Here is a 22,649-nt window from a genome sequence, read left to right on the forward strand (position 1 = left end):
GGCAGATTCATGACCAACTCTGCAGAATAAAAAGGCTAAAGTTTAACTGCTTATATTACTCTAAAAGGCACAGCTGGAGCAACATTTTGTCTTCTACCAGCTCTTTTAACAGGACAGAGTTGAAGTAAATGTTCTAATCATGTATTTAGATTAATAAATAGATAAATTAAGAGAGTTAAAGCATTTTTAATTCATAGACAGATGGTCTTTTGTATATGCAGCTCGAACCTGATATTTACATACACCATACAACACCAAACATAGTCATACAGTTTAAAAATTCTCCTACATAATAAGGCATGTGTATGGCATGTATGTGAATATATGAAAAACGTTTTTTAAAAATGCTATAAAAAACAATCTCCTATAAGTCTGGAACTTGGAAAACAAAAATTATTTTGGTAATCTTAACCAACCTACAGTTGTTTAGTCTGATAACTGATTGTCGGACACTGAGAAAACAATAGGTTATATAAATAGTCAATGTAAATATTTGATTAAATTGGCAGGTACTTAAAAATAACCAAAACTTAAATCTGAAAATCAAAAAAAGAAAAAGCGAAAACACACATTTTTTCCTGGCATATGGCATTTCAAATAATAACCACAAAAGTTGAAGTAATGAAAGTAATGAAAATGCATAATTTCACAACTTTACAAAAGCTACAGATTTTTTCAAGCATATTTATATCATTAATTTTAATCAAGTGATGAAGACTTTGACTCCATGTCGGCAAATTTCTATTTTTGAAGTGACCTTGATCTGTATTGGGGATAAACAGAAACTCCCCATAAATACAGCCCTATGCACTACATTTAGTTAATATTGATGGCTTTCGATTTTGAATCTTTTGTAGACTGTATGTAGCTTCCTTGACAGTGATGGTGATGGTAAATTTTAAGACAGCAATGCACATGGCGTTCAGAACACATTCAGACATTTGTGTGAGTGTTGTCAGTTTTGGCATTTCTGGGGCAGCATAGTGAAGCGTTGTCTTATTGGGTAACTTGCAAGCCCTACACAGTTCCAATGAAACCCATTTTACCATTATGACTAAAATGATACCCCATTCCCTGTGTAAAAACTTGATAAACACCTATTTACTTCCTGTAAAATAATTAGAGTAAAAGTAATGTTTGTAATTTTAGTGCCCACTTCAGATGCACCAGTAAAAGTTCTGCAGTGGTAGTTTAATTAGCACAAAGGATTTTCATTTGGCAGAACGAAAGGCTTAAGTAGAAATTTTAGAAGATTTCTCATGTACAGTGGCAGCTGTACAGTACTGATGGTATGCATGCTCAATAAACCAAATTAAAGCTAAAAAAACTGCATGCTTGAATATGTTCACACAAGGCAAACACGTTTTACATTTTGCCCTTAAATATGCAATCCAGGGAAACAAAAGACAGACCACTACCTCTGGAATTGGACTTCTGCAGTGACCAGTCTCATACTGAATGACAGCAGCTCAACCTTTAAAAATCAAAATGTTTCTCTGAACAGACTCTACAACGTGCCGGATGAGAAAAAGCCCCAGCCCCAGCTCTGTATCCATAATCTCTCCCTCCTTCAAAGCCCCTAGCAACTTTAATTGCCTGGACACTCGTCTCCGAAGGAGCTGCTTTCGTTTTTCAGTGAAAAGATGAAACCTCTTATGCTCCTTACAACAGGCTTAAGCTGATAAACCCTCTTATTCAACATGGCTGTGGGATCGGTGCTCCGTGCAAACAGATCGGGCAAAAAAAGACTTATCAAAACAGTGATTAGCCTCCAACATAGAGGCAGAGCTAAGCCACAGCACAGCTCAGCAGGTGGTCTAAACTCCAAACTGTGAGACTTTTCTGATAAACGTGTGCTTTAGTACAACGTAAGCTGGAAGATATGTGGAATGCATGTGGTGGCGTAATTTACCAAACAATGCCTGATTTTAAAATGAGGTGTGATGGGTGGACAAATGAATGGACAAGCAATGGTCTCCAGGCTCATTGCTAACCCTAAAACGCTTTTAAAGACAAATTCTATTTATTTACTAATCAGCATCTTTCTCGGCATGTTTGCTGTCTGTCTTAGTTCAGTCATAAGTCGACCTCCGCTCCAGTTACAGCCAGGTGCTCTGCCATCAGACCTGCTGTTGTTATACTTTAGAATACACAGGTGTCTCAGGTCAAGCTCCATGCTTCATATGCAGCTGCACTGTGTAAACAACACGGAAAAACAATTCAATACCTATCGCCTGTACCGTCATAAAATGTAAGGATTCCTCACCATGTGGAAGAATAGTAAACCAGTCCTAAATCTTTATAAACAATGATGTTATCTTTAACAGGAAAAGTATGCTAAAAAAAATTTATTATCTCTTATGCAAATGTATCATTAAACAGTTTGTCGTTTACACATTCAGATGCTCAGGATGAACCCAGGTTTCTGCAGTAATTTAGGCAAAAATGATTTACAATCTTTCAGAGGTGTTCACAAATAATTTTTTCCAGGGGCGGTCTCAAGTCTCTAACAACTGAAATAAACATTTTCTCATTAAATCCATGACAATAAGTGAACCTCTAACCCTACATTGCTGTATGATAGGATTTCAAACCTGTACTGTTTGTCCTTAGACCTAAATTACTACAAGAACATTAAATATTTATCTTCCAGTCTTTATATTTACAGTCTTTAATGTGTATTGACAGTTATCTTTAAGTCATTTAATGTTTAATTAACCGTCTAAAGAAAACAGCTACACAAATTTCACGATAAAAATGTGCAGAACCGGCAGTCTTTAGCTCACATACCAGCTTCCTTTTGCTCTTCATTACTTGAAACTGTTAATAAGACTCAAGTCTCTGACCAGGACTCCAAGTCAAGTCTCAAGTCTCGAAGTCTTTTATTTGTGAGACTTAAGTGCGACTCAAGTTGGTGTCTCAAGCTTAAAACATCTTTGCAGTCTTTTCAACTTTGCAGTACAGAGGATTCCAAGTGGCTTTTTTAAAAGAAGAAGAAAAAAAACAAAAAACAGACCTTTGCATCTCAAAACTTTACAGAATTAAATGACAAGACTGAGCCAAAAAACAATCAAGCAAGTGCGGGCCTCAAAAGCTGAGCCAACAATGTAGAACAAGGGTGGGGAACTCAAGTCCTTGAGGGCTGGGGCCTTGCAACTTTTACATGTTGCCTTGGTCCAACACACCTGAATCAAATGGCTGAATTACCTCCTCAGCATGCAGTCCACGTCTGCAGAGGCCTGGTTGGTAATGAGCCATACATTTGTGTCAGGTGTGTTGAACCAGGGGAACGTCTTCTAAAAGAGTGGTGGGCAACTTCAGTCCTCGAAGGGTTGGTGTCCTGCAAGTTTTAGATAGGTCTCTGCTTCAACACACCTGAAACAAATGTATGGCTCATTACCAAGCCTCTGCAGAAGTTGACTCTGGCTTCAAGGCTACACGATGGTAAATAGTCTTATTTAACAAAAACAGTCCATCTCCCTGCTGTGAGCTGTCAGTCAGCTGTGTATAGATACAGTTCTGGGAACCAGGGTTTTCTGGGACCAATCCTCCCTTCAATTTCTACTCCCTCCCTACCAGGGTAAAAACAGACTACCTAGGTAGGATTTTAACTAAGGAAAATATCCTGGTAGGGAGGTAATCCTTTTGGCAATACCCTGAATTTTATATTGGGTGAATTGTCGCAGCTTTATATTTTTGTCATATTAACAGTTCATACATTCTGTTAACTTTAACTTTAATAGATTTTAAAGAGATTTTAAATGACAGATTTCTGCTTTTAGTTGTCTTTAGAGACAGAGGGAGCAAATAATCCACACAGAGAAAGCTTTTAGGGTTTTTTAACCATACAGGTTAGAATCTTTTTTTATAGCAAACACACATTCACAACAAATTTTATTTCTATTTCAGGGTGCAACCTCCCAGAAAGATTTCTTGTTTATCTAGCTTTTGCCACAAATGGGAGTTTACATCCGTGAATTCGAAACTCGTGACAGTTTTGCATGGAGTTTGGAGCAACATTGCAGAAAAAGACTACTGGGACATAAGTGTCGGTTAGAATTTTAAAGTTTTGGGTAATATATTGGAAACACAGTTTGTGACAGCCAAAAGAGGGGAAAAACAACTTTTTTGCCGGTTAAAAACAAAAATGTTCTCTGGTTAAAGAAGAACGGACATTTTTTGGCAAGCCCAGGAATGTCACCAACAAATGTTGTTAAGGTAACACTGCCCTTGCTAACAAGTTGGAAACTTTACATATTAGACTGTAAAATAAAGTCTACTGCAAGTCGGCTACGACAGAAGCTAACTGACCTATGTAACGAGGCAACTTTCACGTTACCTTATTACTTTACAGGATCTGTGCAGTGAGCAAGTACAATTACTAATAAATTTTGCTTGTGTGTATTCTGTATCACTACAACCAAGATGCTTCATGTAATGACATTGAAATGAAGTCATACATAGTAAGTAGCATTTATAATAATGTGCATCTTTGGGTTTTCATACTTGCAGATAAACTCAACTGATAAATATAATCCAATTATTCTGTAACAAAACAAATTCCTCTACAGCAGAACTTATAATGAAGCACCATGAAAGAATTAAGGAGCTCCACTGCAGCAATGTCACTTATCGTCCAGATTAGCCTTCCCTCCATAGACATATTACCCCAACAGTCATGTGACTTAACTATTTAACAGCGAGTTTTTGAAACACTGTCTAATGATAATGTTAAAATAAACCCAGCTGCAGATGTTTCTGCACATTTAGATTTATTACTGAATCAACAACACACTAAATGAGCCAAATTCAACTTTGCTTGTTTGTGTGTGCATTTTCCTAGAAGAGCAGGAGCTGTGTGCATCTGCAAATTATTCCAATTGACTCTCACGTTATTAGAAAAATAATGAGCCATCTACAAGCCAGGAGTTCTGCTTCAACAGGGCTCCCCTCTATTTTTCTCCACTTTCTCTTCATGCAATGTGCCAATTTAGCAAGGACAGCATTTAAATCCTTAAGTTGCTGAGCTGTAACAAAAGTACTTGTACAAATTATACACTTAGCCCTCTACAGCTATTAAAAGAAAAAACAAAAATTTCTTAACCACACTATGACAACCAACTTAAAGTGCTGATTTAGTATTTAGATTTTTAGACAAGCCAAGTGCAGGGACATCTGATCTTATGAGAATTATGTGCTGCTTCATCATCCTGCTGTAGATCAGCTTGCTGTAAATGTGGCATCTGTCTAACAGCAAACAGAATCAACTGTCCGTTAAACCCAACTAATGCGCTTTATGGGGGATCAGCATCGAAACCTGACATGAACATAAGCTCCCAGAAACACCAATGATGGAGCAAGAGTCATATACGGAGCAGCTGTTTAGAATTAAGAGGGAGACTGGATCTGATGTCACAGTGGAGACAGAACACAGGAGTACAAGCATCTTTACACTGACCAGGCTATTTCTGGGGTTTAATACCATTTAGTTTCCTGACTGGCGGGGGCTGACGAGCGCCTGAACACAGACATATGTCGACAGACTGCCGTTGGAAGTCATTGTAGGGACGTGGCATACTGAGAGTCGAGTTAAGTCCGTTTGTGTGGCTCATTTATACATCAGGCACAAACTGAATGAGTTTAGAAAAATCAAACTACATATCCTAAAAAGCCAAGAGACTGTACAAATGCACATTGAGATTTATTTTGTGAATTAAAATAGAAGAAAATGTATCCATCCCTTTTTTTTTTTTCAAAAGTACTATGTTCTTCATTGGTTTAAAACCTAAAAATAGAAATAAAATGGCTATTCAAAAATGACAAGACATTTCTTATAGTAGATCTTTTATCAAAAACCATAGTCTTTTTTTTTTCAAAAGGGCATGTTATATTTGCTGCTCTAAACAGGTTTTGTTTAGCTGGACTGAGGGCAAAAATGGCTCTTCAGATTGTAAAGACTGCAGACCTCGGCGCTGGACTTTTGTGGAATCTGTAACCTGCAATAGCATAATGAAGATAGAAAGGCAACAACTTTGTTTCTCTTGTTACTAAATGGCTTTCAATAATCTGCCTTCATACAAATTTACACATTATAAGCATTTTACCCAATTGAATATTTAAATTATGGTTATGACTTTTTCCAGTCTAAAAGTTATGGTTTACAAAACTGACTAATTTAAACAAATACAGGTCCTTCTCAAAATATTAGCATATTGTGATAAAGTTAATTATTTTTCATAATGTCATGATGAAAATTTAACATTCATATATTTTAGATTCATTGCACACTAACTGAAATATTTCAGGTCTTTTATTGTCTTAATACGGATGATTTTGGCATACAGCTCATGAAAACCCAAAATTCCTATCTCACAAAATTAGCATATTTCATCCGACCAATAAAAGAAAAGTGTTTTTAATACAAAAAACGTCAACTTTCAAATAATCACGTACAGTTATGCACTCAATACTTGGTCGGAAATCCTTTGGCAGAAATGACTGCTTCAATGCGGCGTGGCATGGAGACAATCAGCCTGTGGCACTGCTGAGGTCTTATGGAGGCCCAGGATGCTTCAATAGCGGCCTTTAGCTCATCCAGAGTGTTGGGTCTTGAGTCTCTCAAAGTTCTCTTCACAATATCCCACAGATTCTCTATGGGGTTCAGGTCAGGAGAGTTGGCAGGCCAATTGAGCACAGTGATAACCATGGTCAGTAAACCATTTACCAGTGGTTTTGGTACTGTGAGCAGGTGCCAGGTCGTGCTGAAAAATGAAATCTTCATCTCCATAAAGCTTTTCAGCAGATGGAAGCATGAAGTGCTCCAAAATCTCCTGATAGCTAGCTGCATTGACCCTGCCCTTGATAAAACACAGTGGACCAACACCAGCAGCTGACACGGCACCCCAGACCATCACTGACTGTGGGTACTTGACACTGGACTTCTGGCATTTCCTTCTCCCCAGTCTTCCTCCAGACTCTGGCACCTTGATTTCCGAATGACATGCAGAATTTGTTTTCATCCGAAAAAAGTACTTTGGACCACTGAGCAACAGTCCAGTGCTGCTTCTCTGTAGCCCAGGTCAGGCGCTTCTGCCACTGTTTCTGGTTCAAAAGTGGCTTGACCTGGGGAATGCGGCACCTGTAGCCCATTTCCTGCACACGCCTGTGCACGGTGGCTCTGGATGTTTCTACTCCAGACTCAGTCCACTGCTTCCGCAGGTCCCCCAAGGTCTGGAATCGGCCCTTCTCCACAATCTTCCTCAGGGTCCGGTCACCTCTTCTCGTTGTGCAGCATTTTCTGCCACACTTTTTCCTTCCCACAGACTTCCCACTGAGGTGCCTTGATACAGCACTCTGGGAACAGCCTATTCGTTCAGAAATTTCTTTCCGTGTCTTACCCTCTTGCTTGAGGGTGTCAATAGTGGCCTTCTGGACAGCAGTCAGGTCGGCAGTCTTACCCATGATTGGGGTTTTGAGTGATGAACCAGGCTGGGAGTTTTAAAGGCCTCAGGAATCTTTTGCAGGTGTTTAGAGTTAACTCGTTGATTCAGATGATTAGGTTCATAGCTCGTTTAGAGACCCTTTTAATGATATGCTAATTTTGTGAGATAGGAATTTTGGGTTTTCACGAGCTGTATGCCAAAATCATCCATATTAAGACAATAAAAGACCTGAAATATTTCAGTTAGTGTGCAACGAATCTAAAATATATGAATGTTAAATTTTCATCATGACATTATGGAAAATAATGAACTTTATCACAATATGCTAATATTTTGAGAAGGACCTGTACATACAGAGTCTCATTTCTTGTGGCACCTGAGTGCAATGTTTTGCTGCCACCACAAGGTGGCAGTCATGCATTAGCTTTTTAACCAGCAGCACAAAAGACCCCGTAGATGGCCAGGCATAGATATTTAAGCTGACATAACAGCAAGAAGTCTCTGTCAATTTCTGTGCACGGCGTCGGCAACAGGAGCAACGACCTGCAGCGCCATCCACCCAAAAAGGGTTTTTCTTTGGGAGGGTTATTTAAAAAAAAAAAAAAAGGGACTAGTGGCCTTCATTAACAGTAATTAGACAGGGAATATCAAGACAGAGCAGGGAAAGAAGTGCAGTAAAGGTTCCCAGACAGCTGTGTTGGAATCAAACCTCGTCAAGGTTCGGGGCCTCTGCTCTGCCGCTACACCATGCACCACAACCTCCCAAAATTGTGTTTTTTTAAAAACTGAATACTTGTGAAAGGGGATTTAAGAAAGATCAACTGAGGTTGGCAAGTACCAGTGTGGCTTTTACTGATGGGTGAAATATTCTCTTAAATTTCTGTTGAGGCTTAACTGCAAAAATACCACATCATTCCACCTTTATGGATTAAATTCCCTTTTTCTAAGATTCAAGAAAAATGTACTGGTAAGACAAGAGCTTTGTCTGGCTGTAAGAAGTATAGACTAACACAGCACTAGCCCTCCCCTGCCTGATGCTGCACACTGGAGGTCAGCTGGCTGAAAGAGTTTTTCTATTTTTCTGCTGCTAGAAGAAGGACAAATCTGGCCCTTTCAAAATATTTTGACCAATAACAAACCTGGGCAGACATGCATGAAGGTAGATGAGCTCCACGTGTCCTTCTTTGCTGTTTTATAACTACAACAGATATGGTTGCATTAGATTCTCTTTTAAAACAGCAGTTATTGAGCCCAAGTAAGTGATTGTACATTATGTTAGTCACTTGTGTATTTATGCCATTTATTGATGATGAGTCACTGTGGCAAAAGGAAATCCAGGAAATCTTTGAGTTTATAGCGTGTAATGTGATTAATGTTAAGATGAATAAAATTACCCACACCAGGATGGCTAACAAATCCATCCACTATATCAGAAGCACAAGCTATTATGACAGGCAATACAATAAGATGCACTCCACTAGTCTTGCATGTTACATGATATGCATCTTCAAAAGAAACCAAAGATACTGCCTGGATTCTTTTCTCTAGTTTGTCATGCAACATTTGGAGCAATACAAAACCATTTTTTTTAGTTTAACTCAGATAGAATGTTAAGAACATATGCTCTAAAGCATAAATAGGGATCATTTTGTAATTCCTTCTTTTTGTGTTGGATTCAAAAAAAGTCTACCTCTATCAAAAATCCTGCAGCACATTTACTGCAGGTAAATGTGTTGTAGTTCTTAGGAAAACAAATGGAATCTGTAAAAATTGGATTCGGCAGGACAGACCTCTAAAAAAAACTGTAAATTTTTATCGGGTAGGAAAAGCCTGATTGGTGCATCTCTAACATTTAGGAATTTGGATGTTAATTGTCATAGCATAATCATTCAAAAAACAACAGTTTGCCAAGCTGCTGCACGCACGCCCTTCCAGCTGTAAACATTGCCACTCAAAGCAATCGACTGAATGAGTGCAAAACCTGAACATATTCTTGAGACCCTTGCTCTCAGAAAGATAAAGCCACCCTTTCTGTGAAAACCTGCTCGTCAGCTGTGTGATTAATCTGCCACAAACTAGTTGAGACATCATGGCTGGTGCCACCATGCCATGCTGCACGGTGAGACACTGGGTCTCTTTGTACGATGAGCTCATTTCCAGCAGGAGCTGCAGGAGCACTTCCACTTGGATGAATATGGCACAGAGGTGGGAGGAGGAGGGTGGCGGCTGCTGTTTGCATATACACCATTCTGCTTCCACCCTCTGAGCAGGGTGGTGGTCACATGGATGGATTGCCACGCCAAAAACGTGAAACCTATGAATACATTTAAAAATCAGTAGTGTTACTTCCTGATGTAACAGATATCCTTCAGAAAACACATTTTATCGTGCTTTAGTGAGAGGGTAGAAAATATGCAGCGAGTTCAGAGAACACAGAATTGCATATTCATCATTGTGTTGCTTTCGTTTAGTTTGAGAAATATGATCAGTGGTGATGATGAGGAGGTAACTGGGGAATCAACAAGAGGCAACATTCAATCTAGGAGAGATAACAAAGGGCAAACGAAAGACAGCTATGGATGGTAGGATGCCCCTGGGGCGACTGGGAGGTTATTATGGTGGGAAGGGCTGCTGAGCTGTGGAGTGGGGCAATTACAGACCGAAAGCATCGACAGAGGGGGGGGAGGGTCTGGGCACGACACCCCATCAATAAAGGGTAGCTACGGGTAAAATGAGGAACAGATCCAGACACAAATGATGCTCGCCACCTCGTCAACTTTATTCTGCACTGGTTCGGATGGTTTTACTGGTAAATATGTAACAATCGGTTTGGTTTTGGACAATGTCGGCGAGCGAATTAATCATCTGCTGTTCTCATCTAGAGCTGCAGCAGACTCTGTGGTGAATACATCAGCTGTGTCGATTATCTTTAACGTCACTCCACTGTGGAAAGTCCTGCCTGGAAACCACACAGTGTCCAGCAGCAGTCCAACTGGAGAAAGAGGAAAAGTCAGCCTCGGAGTATTGTTTCATTGGCCTGTGGACCACAGATGGGTCGCAGGCTTACAGCTATTGTGTGCTGAATTTTACCAGCAAGATAATGGGAGCGGATATGATTTTACAAGGAACACTACAACTCTCAAGGTCTTTCAAAATTATTCACAGTTCTTGAATCTTTCCACATGTTGCAACCACATACTTCAACGTATTTTGTGCAGTAGATCAAAAAAGTAGTGCATAATTGTAAAGTGAAAGGAAAAAAAAAAAAAGACATGCTTTGTTTTTTCTTCTTTGCAAATATGTATTTGCAATTTACCCCATAAGTCAATACAGTTAAAGCTCCAAGCCTCTAAGAGTTTTGCGCATCTAAATAATGAAATAATTTGCCCATTCTTTGCAAAATAGCTCAGGCTGGATGGAGAGTGAATAGACATTTTTAACTCATACCACAAAAATCACAATTGACTTTAAGTATGGACTTTGACTGGCATATTCCAAACATGTGAAATGCTTTGATCTGAACTGCTTTGTAGTAGTTCAGATCAAAGCATTGTATGTGGCACAGGCAGTCACACACGCCCAAGACATGACACTGCCTCCACCGTGTTTTAAAGATGATGTTGAATGCTTTGGATCATAAGCTGTTCGACACCTTTACCATACTTTTTTCTTGCCATCATTTTAGTAGGAGGGTGATCATGGTTTCATCAAGTTTTAGTTCATTAGTGCTTGCTTCTTTCTTGCTTGCTTTCTTTCTCGGGATGAACCAAACTGTTGATTTTGCCACTCCTAATAATGTATCAATTTCTCAATGTTTTTGTTTTTTTTCATTTTCGCAAGTTAAGAGTTGCCTGTTTCACCTGCATGGAGAGCTCCTTTGACTGCATGTCATCTGATCATAGCAAATTCTTCCGAATGCAAGCACCACACCTTAAAACAACTCCAGGCCTTTTAACTGCTTAATTGAAAATGACATAAAGGAATTGCCCACATACCCATCCCATAAAATGACCTTTGAGTCAACTGTCCAATTATTTCTGGACCCTTTAAAAAGAGGGCGGCAAATGTTAGACTCTACGGTTCAGGTGGACAATTCAGGTTTACTAATTAGGCGAGCTCTGCAGGCAAATGTTTTCAGTTGATTTTATTTAGAGATATCAGAGTCAAGGGAATGAAAACAAATGCATGACACAATTTTCTAAATGTTAAAATGTAGAAAATCATGTATCTTCCACTGCCTAATTGTGCACTACTGAGTTGGTAATTAAAATAAAATACAAGTAAAATACAATGAAGTTTGTGGACGTAACACAACATAATGCGGAAAGGTTTAAGGGGTATGAACACTTCTGCAATGAATTCTATGTCTCCAAGCTGCTGTTCTGGTGATAGCTCCATTATTCTGGCCTCATAAAACACATCACCTTGTAAAACAGGGAGAACAACGATCAGTAAAAGAAGACAGCAACTTAAGCTCTGTGGGGTGGGATTTAACTGTTGGTACTGCTAAGCACCTGAACCTTCACAAAGCCGCACACACTGCTGCCATGCCCTCCAGCCTCGAGCGGTTTCATTGCAGCAGGTGTCTGCATCGCACATTCCTTACATAAGCTCTTGTCAAACATGGCACACACATACAAGGCCTCACAGCTGCACAACAATGGAGTCAACCTCCAGCGCTCTGCTGCAGCCAGGCATGCACAGCCAGAGTCAAGGTAAGGGTTCCTGGAAGGTCGCTTTACAGTTAGACACGACTTGTGCAACACAAAACCAGACGGTGTGAAATGAGTATATAAATAGTGATATTTTAAAAAGCTAGAGTGAATTTACATTGGGATTTTAATACCAGTACCATTACAAGCTCATTGTCAGGCAACAAAGTACATGCTGTCAACCAGTGTTAGGGTTGTTAAATAACATTCTGACTGATTCTCAGCCATCCAGGACATGACCATCATTAGTGTTAAATAGAAGGCAACTGGACTTTTTCCTCTTGTTTCTTTAAGATGTTTTACCTCTCCTCCAAAAGGCTTCTTTAGTTCTGAACATGGTTGGTATTAGCAGGCTGATCAGTTTTAGTCCATTATTGTCTCCTCTAATAACATTAAATATCACCTTGTAAAAGGGGCAACAATGGCCTGCGAAAAAGACAGCAACATGCTTCAGTAGAAGTCCAGTTGCTTTCTACTGAAGCGATTAGGACTTAAATAACATTTGTATTGACCGGAGCCGGGATTAAGGATAAGTACACTTTACGGCTGTTTTAGGGCCTCCAGGGGCACTTCAGTTATGACAGGACAGGTTTACTAATGCACCAGTTGCAGGCATACAAAATAACATTGTAATTTGAAAGTTACAGTAACAGGTCATTTTTTATATTCAGATTTATTTTATTTTGGGTTCTTAAGTCTCAGCTTGGGAGCATTTTTCCTGCACACCATAATTGTTTGTAGATAGATGAAGTTCTGTCTTCTTGTCATTTGTTCTTTTTTCATTGTGCACAACACATTAAACTTCGCCCCTCTTCCCAGGTCTGTAACAACATCAATGGGCTGGAAGTGGCCCCCGAAATGCACCTCTGATTAGGGTCATATTCAACCTAGGTCTGATAAATAATGTAAATAGACAAGTAATAGATAAAAAAATACAGGTTTAGTTTAGATTTAGATTAAGCTTAATGTTTTCCCCAATGCTATATATTATTAACCAAGAAACAAACTCTCTGAAAACTAACTGGTGACGATTTTTTGTTCACTGTATGTTGTAATCTAATGTATCTAAAGCCTGAGACATGTAATTTTGCCAATGGTTTAATAGGACAACAAAGACAAAGGATGCGAAAATGCAAAACTAACAACAGATGGATCAAGGACCTCTAGATAAAACATTTGAGACCTCTTTTAAAACCATTTCTTCTGTCACAGGGTAAGGGGGGCTGTGACAAACGATGAATAAAGTGCAATACAGATTTCAGCAGATCAATGACATGCTGATGAAAGGCGTCCTTAACATCACCCTGAGGCTGCTGTGCGCCATCATTGTCTGGCAGGAAGCCAAGTGAGCGGCTGACAGAAGACAAGAACCGCCACCCAATAGGATTTTTACCTGTGATGCGATCCTCCTTATTATAACTAACCATTGCCTGGAAAATGTAATAGATGCTGTAGATCTGCAAGATTTGACTTCCACTCAGCATAAATGTGCTTCAACAAAAGGGGTGTTGTGCTACACAGAAACACTGTTCTGATCTTATAGCCTTTTAAATAAACTATGAATCATAAAATGTTTTCAGTACATTAATTGATGCAGATATATTAGGCCTTTTATCAATTTAAAAACAGACTTGGAAAGATTTCTTAGTTAACTTCATCCTTTTTCCAGAGAATTATCAAAATAATTAGCCACTAGTAGATTTTGATTGATTACAAGTTCCCCTTAACGGCTTTAATAAACCTAAATATAAGAACAGCATTAAAAATGTTATCCTAGCCGTCCTGCCATAAACTATTTACGTCAGGTGCTGAGGAGACGTCAACCCTGTGTGTGGAAGCAGTCGCTTTAAAACAGGGTTTTATTCATATTTGAAATAAAGTGAGAAATTTAAGCCTTTCTTAGCATCTTATGCAAGCAATTAGCATGGTTAGCGTGGCGGACATTGCAAAAGGCAGTCTCTATTCCTTTGAGAATGAAGAACTTTTTCTTCACTCTTTGATAAGGATCGAATAAGTGCACAAGGATAACACTAGGCAACTTTTGGTGTACTCCATTTAGCCTTCCTTTTATGTGCTGAAAATCTTGCTCTTTCTCGCCCTGTCACAGCCTGATTTAACCAAAGACATGTCTCAACATGTCAACAAAGAACATACAGTCGCCCTTAAATAGCTTCTTATATTTGTATGCTTTCTCTGACATTTTTTAACACATCATTGAGACTGAATATAGATAACTTTTATTCTTCTTCACTTAGTGACAAGTACCACCCCAAAGAGTGTTGTTTTCACTGCAGCCTGGAAGCTCTTAGTATAGTGTGAGCTGATTGAAAAATGCTGGATTTTTGAGTTCAGATCAAAACTGAAAAGAAGTCAGATTCCGGTCACCAGTGATCTCTGGTTATCTCCAGCCACCAGGGTCCATGCTTAACCTAATAATTTATTTTCTTTCGTTATTTATTGAATTCATACTTCGTGCAGAAATGAAGGCTTTAATAAGTTAATGCAAAGGGAACACAGCCTGCAGTGAGAGTGACATAGCTCAGTAAATCATTGCAGGACATGGGAGGGGGAGCAGAGGGAAGGGAGGAAGTGAAGTCAGAGAATCTGATGTGGGCGGTGAAGCTCTGGACAAAGGAGTGGAAAAATAGTGCATCATTCACTAAGAGATGGGCTCTGCCTGATCCAAGTAAAAACAAACACAAAAAAGCAGCAGCCTTGAGCATGGTTAAGAGGGCCTCATTGTCAACAGACTCGAATCCTCATAGTGCTCGATCTGGTCAACTTCAATCATTCGTAACCTTTTGGAGATTCTAAAGCACTATAAAATTTACACTCAGAATTAGCAGTTCATGCTCTTCTCTTTTGACAACTTTGAACTCCCTGACCTGCCAGCATGATAACTGCACATGAATCCAAAGGGAAAAAAAAACAATTTTGTTTTAGTCTCAGTTAGCCATTTCCTGTTTCTTCACAAATCCGAAAACAATAGGCAGCTAATTACAGCTGCAACCAACAATTATGTTCATTATCACTTAGTCTGCTAATTATTGGCCGTTTATTTTTCAGTTCGTCAGCTAATTGTTTTGGCAAGGAAAATGTGTAAAGAAAAATAAAGGATGAAAAAATCATTTTACATGGATTGGAGCTAGGAATGATGGCTCCTTTTATTTTAACTAAAAGATACACAAGAACGTAGAAAATATGACGAGAAAAAGATAAGAATTCACTATCTAGGATAAGCAGGGGGGACATTTAGTGTTGTGGTTGAAAGTCACCAACAATTTATAACCAATTACAGAAATACCATGCATTTTCTTGCAACCACGAACCTGAATAGACAATATGCACTACCACATAAAGTAGTGTATATTGTGAAGTAGAAGAAAACAGAGCAAGGTTTTACATTTTTTTACAAAAAACAAAGACACAAAAACTGTGGTGTGGATTCGAGGTCAGATCTCTTTACTCTTATAACCCCTAAATAAAATAAAGTTGCCAATTGCCTTCAGAAGTCTCCTAATTAGTAAATAGAGCCCATTGTGTGTAGTGTAATCTCAGTATAAATGCAGCTGTTCCATAAAGGACCCAGGGGTTTGTTAGAGAACATTAGAGGACCGACTGCATCATGAAGTCAAAGGAACACAGCAGACAGGTCAGGAAGAAAGTGGTGAAAAAGTTGAAAGCAAGATTAGGTTATAAAACAACATCCCAGGCTTGAACAACTCACAGGGAACTATAAAATCCATCATCTGAAATGAAAAGAGTACAGGTCCTTCTCAAAATATTAGCATATTGTGATAAAGTTAATTATTTTCCATAATGTCATGATGAAAATTGAACATTCATATATTTTAGATTCATTGCACACTAACAGAAATATTTCAGATCTTTTATGGTCTTAATACGGATGATTTTGGCATACAGCTCATGAAAACCCACAATTCGTATCTCACAAAATTAGCATATCATTAAAAGGGTCTCTAAACGAGCTATGAACCTAATCATCTGAATCAATGAGTTAACTCTAAACACCTGCAAAAGATTCCTGAGGCCTTTAAAACTCCCAGCCTGGTTCATCACTCAAAATCCCAATCATGGGTAAGACTGCCGACCTGACTGCTGTCCAGAAGGCCACTATTGACACCCTCAAGCAAGAGGGTAAGACACAGAAAGAAATTTCTGAACGAATAGGCTGTTCCCAGAGTGCTGTATCAAGGCACCTCAGTGGGAAGTCTGTGGGAAGGAAAAAGTGTGGCAGAAAACGCTGCACAACGAGAAGAGGTGACCGGACCCTGAGGAAGATTGTGGAGAAGGGCCGATTCCAGACTTTGGGGGACCTGCGGAAGCAGTGGACTGAGTCTGGAGTAGAAACATCCAGAGCCACCGTGCACAGGCGTGTGCAGGAAATGGGCTACAGGTGCCGCATTCCCCAGGTCAAGCCACTTTTGAACCAGAAACAGCGGCAGAAGCGCCTGACCTGGGCTACAGAGAAGCAGCACTGGACTGTTGCTCAGTGGTCCAAAGTACTTTTTTCGGATGAAAGCAAATTCTGCATGTCATTCGGAAATCAAGGTGCCAGAGTCTGGAGGAAGACTGGGGAGAAGGAAATGCCAAAATGCCAGAAGTCCAGTGTCAAGTACCCACAGTCAGTGATGGTCTGGGGTGCCGTGTCAGCTGCTGGTGTTGGTCCACTGTGTTTTATCAAGGGCAGGGTCAATGCAGCTAGCTATCAGGAGATTTTGGAGCACTTCATGCTTCCATCTGCTGAAAAGCTTTATGGAGATGAAGATTTCATTTTTCAGCACGACCTGGCACCTGCTCACAGTACCAAAACCACTGGTAAATGGTTTACTGACCATGGTATCACTGTGCTCAATTGGCCTGCCAACTCTCCTGACCTGAACCCCATAGAGAATCTGTGGGATATTGTGAAGAGAACGTTGAGAGACTCAAGACCCAACACTCTGGATGAGCTAAAGGCCGCTATCGAAGCATCCTGGGCCTCCATAAGACCTCAGCAGTGCCACAGGCTGATTGCCTCCATGCCACGCCGCATTGAAGAAGTCATTTCTGCAAAAGGATTCCCGACCAAGTATTGAGTGCATAACTGTACATGATTATTTGAAGGTTGACGTTTTTTGTATTAAAAACACTTTTCTTTTATTGGTCGGATGAAATATGCTAATTTTGTGAGATAGGAATTTTGGGTTTTCATGAGCTGTATGCCAAAATCATCCGTATTAAGACAATAAAAGACCTGAAATATTTCAGTTAGTGTGCAATGAATCTAAAATATATGAATGTTAAATTTTCATCATTACATTATGGAAAATAATGAACTTTATCACAATATGTTAATATTTTGAGAAGGACCTGTATAGCTTAACTGTAAACATACAAGGCATGGCTGTCAACCTGAACTGAGAGGCCAAACATTACTTACAGGACACCATTACTCAGAGAGGCATCCAAGAAGTAACTCTGAAGAAGCTATAAAGGTCCACAGCTTAGGTAGCTTAATCCGTCAACAGGACAACTATTAGCAAAACAAAAGCCAACAGAAATCCAGTTTGCCACAAGCCATGTAGGGAACACATCAATCATGTGGAAAAAGGTGTTTTGTCAGATTAAACCATAATTGGACTTTTTGGGCATTCATGGAAAATGCCATGTGGAGACGGATAGGCACATCAGAGTGGATGGGAATATGGATGGAGCTACATACAGGCAATACTGAAGCTTCACCCTCCAACAGGTCAACCTTAGAACAAACAGTCAGAGCTAAAAAGCAATGGTACTGATCAAAACATATTTATGTTTTAGATTGGCCCAGTCAAAGTCCAGACATCAATTCAGTCGAAAACCTGTGGCAGGGCTTAAAGAGTGCTGCTCACAGATTATCTCCATCCAGCTTGCATGAGCTCAAGCTATTTTATATATAAAAAAAAAAATATTGACTCGCAGTGGCTGAATAAAAATACACACTTTTCAGATTTTTATTTGTAAAAATCTGAAAAGTCAGTCAGTCAGTCAGTCATTTTCTACCGCTTATTCCATACTGGGTCGCGGGGGAGCTGGTGCCTATCTCCAGCAGTCTATGGGCAAGAGGCGGGGTACACCCTGGACAGGAAAATCTGAAAAGTTCACTTCACAATTACAGTTGTGTTAGTCTATCACATAACTTTCATTATGTATTTTATGTGATAGACTAACAACTTCTGTAAGTTGGTGTTTGGAAAAATATGAAAAAGCTTAGAGGGTAAGAATACCATTTGCAAGGCAATGTATTTTCATAAACATACAGAGGAAACAGTAAAATAATTTAGGTTTCAGCACCTTTACAGACCCTAGTAAACTAGCTGGACAGGACAAAGAGAATAAGCTAATGTAAACATATGGCTTTGGAAAGCAGTAATCTAACAAGCAGATGAGATGACTTTAAACAAGCAACATTTTACACTGCTACTGTAGTGGAAGAGGAATATTTTGAAATGCAGCTGAAGTCCAAACTAACCCAGAGTTGCAGGCCTCTCCCAAACAGATCAACAGCTGCACTCTGCAACACGAGGCCCAGACAGACAGCGGACCACCAAGAAGAGCATGAACAATGCCGATGTTGATGCCACAGATATTTTCCGCTCCCAGTTAGAGCACATAATGACACTGCACTGTGACTGTGGACGTGCTCCACACCAGACAACCCTCCCCTCTTCCTCCTCCTCCTCCTCCTCCTCCTCCTCCTCTTCCCCCCATGCTCGTCTGAGCCTCATTCAAACCTGGAGTTCATTATGAGGTGTAACGGAAATAATCATTGGCAATCAGAAAGAATTTACAAGACAATGTTCCAGTCCAAATCCTGCCTCCACAATGCAACAAATAATGGTTAGGAGGTTGAACTGATTTAAATGAGGCCAGACTAAAAAAGTATCCTCCCTTCTGGGAAATAATGGAGACAGTGTCCACGATAAGATTGGTATTAAAACATTTCAGTCTTAACGGAGTTTTATACTTATATTTTAAGATAATCAAGTCCGACATATATTTTTGGGTTTTGTGCAGCTATATTTATATTTTTAAAGTGCTATAAGTCACACTGTACCTTCTTTAATTAATTTCACATCTATCTTTCACCTCAAACGTCAGAACTCACACACAGATACATTTTAGGTGCTTCTGGGCATTGTTTCTGTGAATGCCTCTTTCAGTTATACAGCAATGCATGAGACCAGGTCTGTAATCAGGACACTGGCCTGGCCTCCTGCCACACACACACACGATTCATGCAACATAATCCTCCGCTCTATTGTTCGCGAAGACTGTCAGGTTTATGCAGCCACTAACATGAACTGGATATAGTGGCACAGGAAAATGGAATTGTATAAAAACTTCAAATCTATTTGCATCATGTTAGAGGAAACATTTCTATTTCTATTTGGTTGTCACAGCTGGAATCAAGAAAACCAATTATGTTCTACATGCCAACAAATAGGAAGCATTTAGCTGCAGTGAAAGGTGTTCATGTAAATAACTAAATTTAATCTTAAAATGAATGAAACTATACTTTCATGAAATGTGAGCTCACCCTGAAAAGCTATATCAAATTTATACATTTAGGTTTTCACACACAATGCCAGAATATTGGAGATGCACTTATCATTCTGCTAGATTAGAATCAGACAATTTTTAATGGCTCAGATCACTGATCGGCAGGTCCAATACAGAAAAAAATCTGTATTTTTCTCCAACATACATTAAATGAATCATGTTTGGTCTCAAAGAGATGCATCAACCAACAGCATGTTATATGATGCACTGTTTTTTGAGTTTAATTTAAAAAAAAAATGTATATCACACAAAGGTTAGGGACATATGTTTTGATGCATAAACCTAGACAATCTTTTAAATCCCTTATTTTTTAATTGGATATAAAACGACTACCTGTAACAAAAGAACATGCAGCACATTTAGCTTTAAGTTATTGTCACTGGAATTAAAAGGAAATAAATAAAATTCAGAGTTTGTCAAAATTTTAAATCACCAGGTCAGACCCCGAATAAAACCTGATATTGCATCTGCCACGAAAAGCCGGATTGGCGTATCTCTAAAAAAAATAGAAGAAACACAAAAGTGTTTTTACAGGTTTGCTACAAATCCTAAGAGTTGCATTTTTGAAAGCACAAAAAAGCTGCAAGTATTACAATGGAAACATTTCAGGCCTTTTACCCGTGCAGCAGCCATATGGTGCAGAAACCTAAACTTATTGGACAGATAATAAAACTGGCATTAAATTGCCACGAACTTTTAAAATACGCTGTTTTTACAGTATTTCCCTGGAGAAAATCAGCAGTGTGTGGAAAGCGGAAAGCCAGGAGGAAGTCCAATGTGTTTCCCCTCCTAATAATAACTCAGGAATGTCTGCAGCAGCACATTTATGTCCTGCTATAAGTCGATTAATTAAAGTCTGGTTTATTTCCGCAAACATAGTTATCAAGAGCTTGATTTGTTAAGAACAAATTAAATAAAGTTACTGACGATGGTTCATAGTTTAATGCCCTGATTAGATCCTGTAAAATGAATTTGTTTCAGCCCAAGGAAGAGACATGCTTCTGTATGCTAGATGTGTTTTATTAATAATTTGAGTTTATTTTAAAGAACTACATAATCTGAACTGACAACTGATTGCAATTATCTTCCTGGGTTTTGGGATAAACAAAAACAGATTCATTTAGTTAAAAGAACCAAGCTAAACTCCACATGTGCAAAAAGAGTAAAAGTTATTGTGTTTTGTTTCCACAGGCTTCCAGCTCACTTGCAGCCAGGCTGATCAGGCTGTGCTGAACCTTCATCACCGCTGGCCTCTCTTACCTTTTTGTGTCTGTCTTTGAAAGGTAACGCAGGCCACGGCATCTCCTGCAAAAAGTCCTGCCAGTGTTTCTGGTCCTGATCAGACGAGACGAAGACGATTTCCAGCTTGTCCTTATGCTCGGACGCCTTTTTGAAGCGGCTGTAAAACTCGCACAGGCTGCCGTTGAACTGCTTGCACGGGGCGTTCATGCTGCACCCGAAGAAGAGCCCGACCAGGGAGAGCCTGGCGCCCAGAGACTGCACGTCCACCTCGGCTTTCTCGCTGTTGACGAGCCGCTCCCCGAGCAGACTCACCAGAAACTCCGACATCGCGTCGCACACAGTCCGAGAACAGGCACCCACACACACAGGCACGACCGTAACCCCCTCAGCCGAGGCTGCTGCACATATAACCGCCGTGTTCGGGAGACACCTAGGACTTCCTCCACCTCCACTGAGCTGTAGGTTTTGAGGTGAGCTCCGAGCCCCGGAGATAGGCGTTGCGGTGTGGGCTTCGCCGCTGCTCTGCTCGTCCCTCCGCTCTGAGCTCTGTGCAGGAATGCGCTCCATTTAAATCTCCCTGACTGCAACAGAGATTAGTCTATTTAACATGAAACCGCTCATTTACACCAATAAAGCTCATTTTTATTGGTAAATTAGAGTTAATTTAAGCTAAATGTCATGCGAGGTTTTAATGCAGTAATACGTCAAAAGGAGGCCAAATTAGACTTCTATTCTATTCTCAAACTCTTATTTTAATATTTCAGTTACACATCATATTTCTTACAAGAAATCATTTTATTGCGCTAATAAGTAAATAAATAAATTGAATTAATTGTTATCAGATTTCTAAACACGCTGGAGCGAGGCAGTATCTTCTGAGAGTCTGCTGCCACCTAGCGTTCACAACAAGAAAACAACATGTGGGCGTATCTTTGTGTCCACCTACTTGAGCCCCTCAGTAAATACTTAGCAAAGCATCCTTTTCGCTGCAATTACAGGTCTATGTCTTTTCGGGTATGTCTCTAAAAATTTTGGGTACCCAGAGTGTTTGTTCATCTATGTCCTTCTTTGCAAAATAGCTCAAGCTCAGTCCGCCTGGATGGAGAGCATCATTTCTAAATCTTTGGGAAAATAGACCTGGATGTGGCTGCATGTTGAGGATAATTTTCACAATGGAAGAAAAGGCTCTGCCCCAGTTTCAAGTTGTTTTCAGTTTCTAGCAGGTTTTATCTCATGGTCATGCTGTATTTATCTCTATCCTACTATCAACTCGGCTGTGCAGTTGGTAGCACTCTTGCCTTGCAGCAAGAAGGTCCTGGGTTCTACTCCTGGCTGATTTTCTTACTGCATAGAGTTTGAATGTTCTCTCCATGCATAGGTTTTCTCCGGATAGTTTGGCTTAGTCCAAAAACATAACTGTTAGGTTACCGGTCTCTCTTAATTACGTGTGCATGTCTCTTTGTTGCCCTGTGGTGGACTGGCGGCCTCTCGCCCATAGACTGCTGGGGATAGGCACCAGTTTCCCCGCGACCCACTATGAAAACTGACTGACTCCTACCAACTTCCCTGATGCTGCTGAAGAAAAGCACCCCCCCCCCCCCCCCCCACGAAGCTGTTACCACTATGTTTACCACCAGGATAAAGTTTT

At 39.8% G+C, this 22,649-nt stretch overlaps 1 protein-coding gene across 2 annotated transcripts in view; it reads right to left on the minus strand.

Moving 5' to 3' along the window:
• The window catches only part of nxn (nucleoredoxin), a 96,382-nt gene extending 74,704 nt beyond the window's left edge, over positions 1-21,678 (minus strand). The window contains exon 1 of one of the 2 annotated variants that reach the window (XM_047392475.1): positions 21,020-21,678. In XM_047392475.1, coding sequence (XP_047248431.1) covers positions 21,020-21,568 — 549 coding nt within the window. In that variant the 5' untranslated portion in view covers positions 21,569-21,678. Of the gene's footprint in view, positions 1-18,668; positions 18,812-21,019 lie in introns of those variants that run through there. The other variant, XM_047392476.1, reaches the window with a different exon arrangement.
• Between the last annotated feature and the right edge of the window lie 971 nt (positions 21,679-22,649).

Source organism: Girardinichthys multiradiatus, chromosome 18 (assembly GCF_021462225.1).
Source record: "Girardinichthys multiradiatus isolate DD_20200921_A chromosome 18, DD_fGirMul_XY1, whole genome shotgun sequence".
Classification (NCBI taxonomy): Eukaryota; Metazoa; Chordata; class Actinopteri; order Cyprinodontiformes; family Goodeidae; genus Girardinichthys; species Girardinichthys multiradiatus.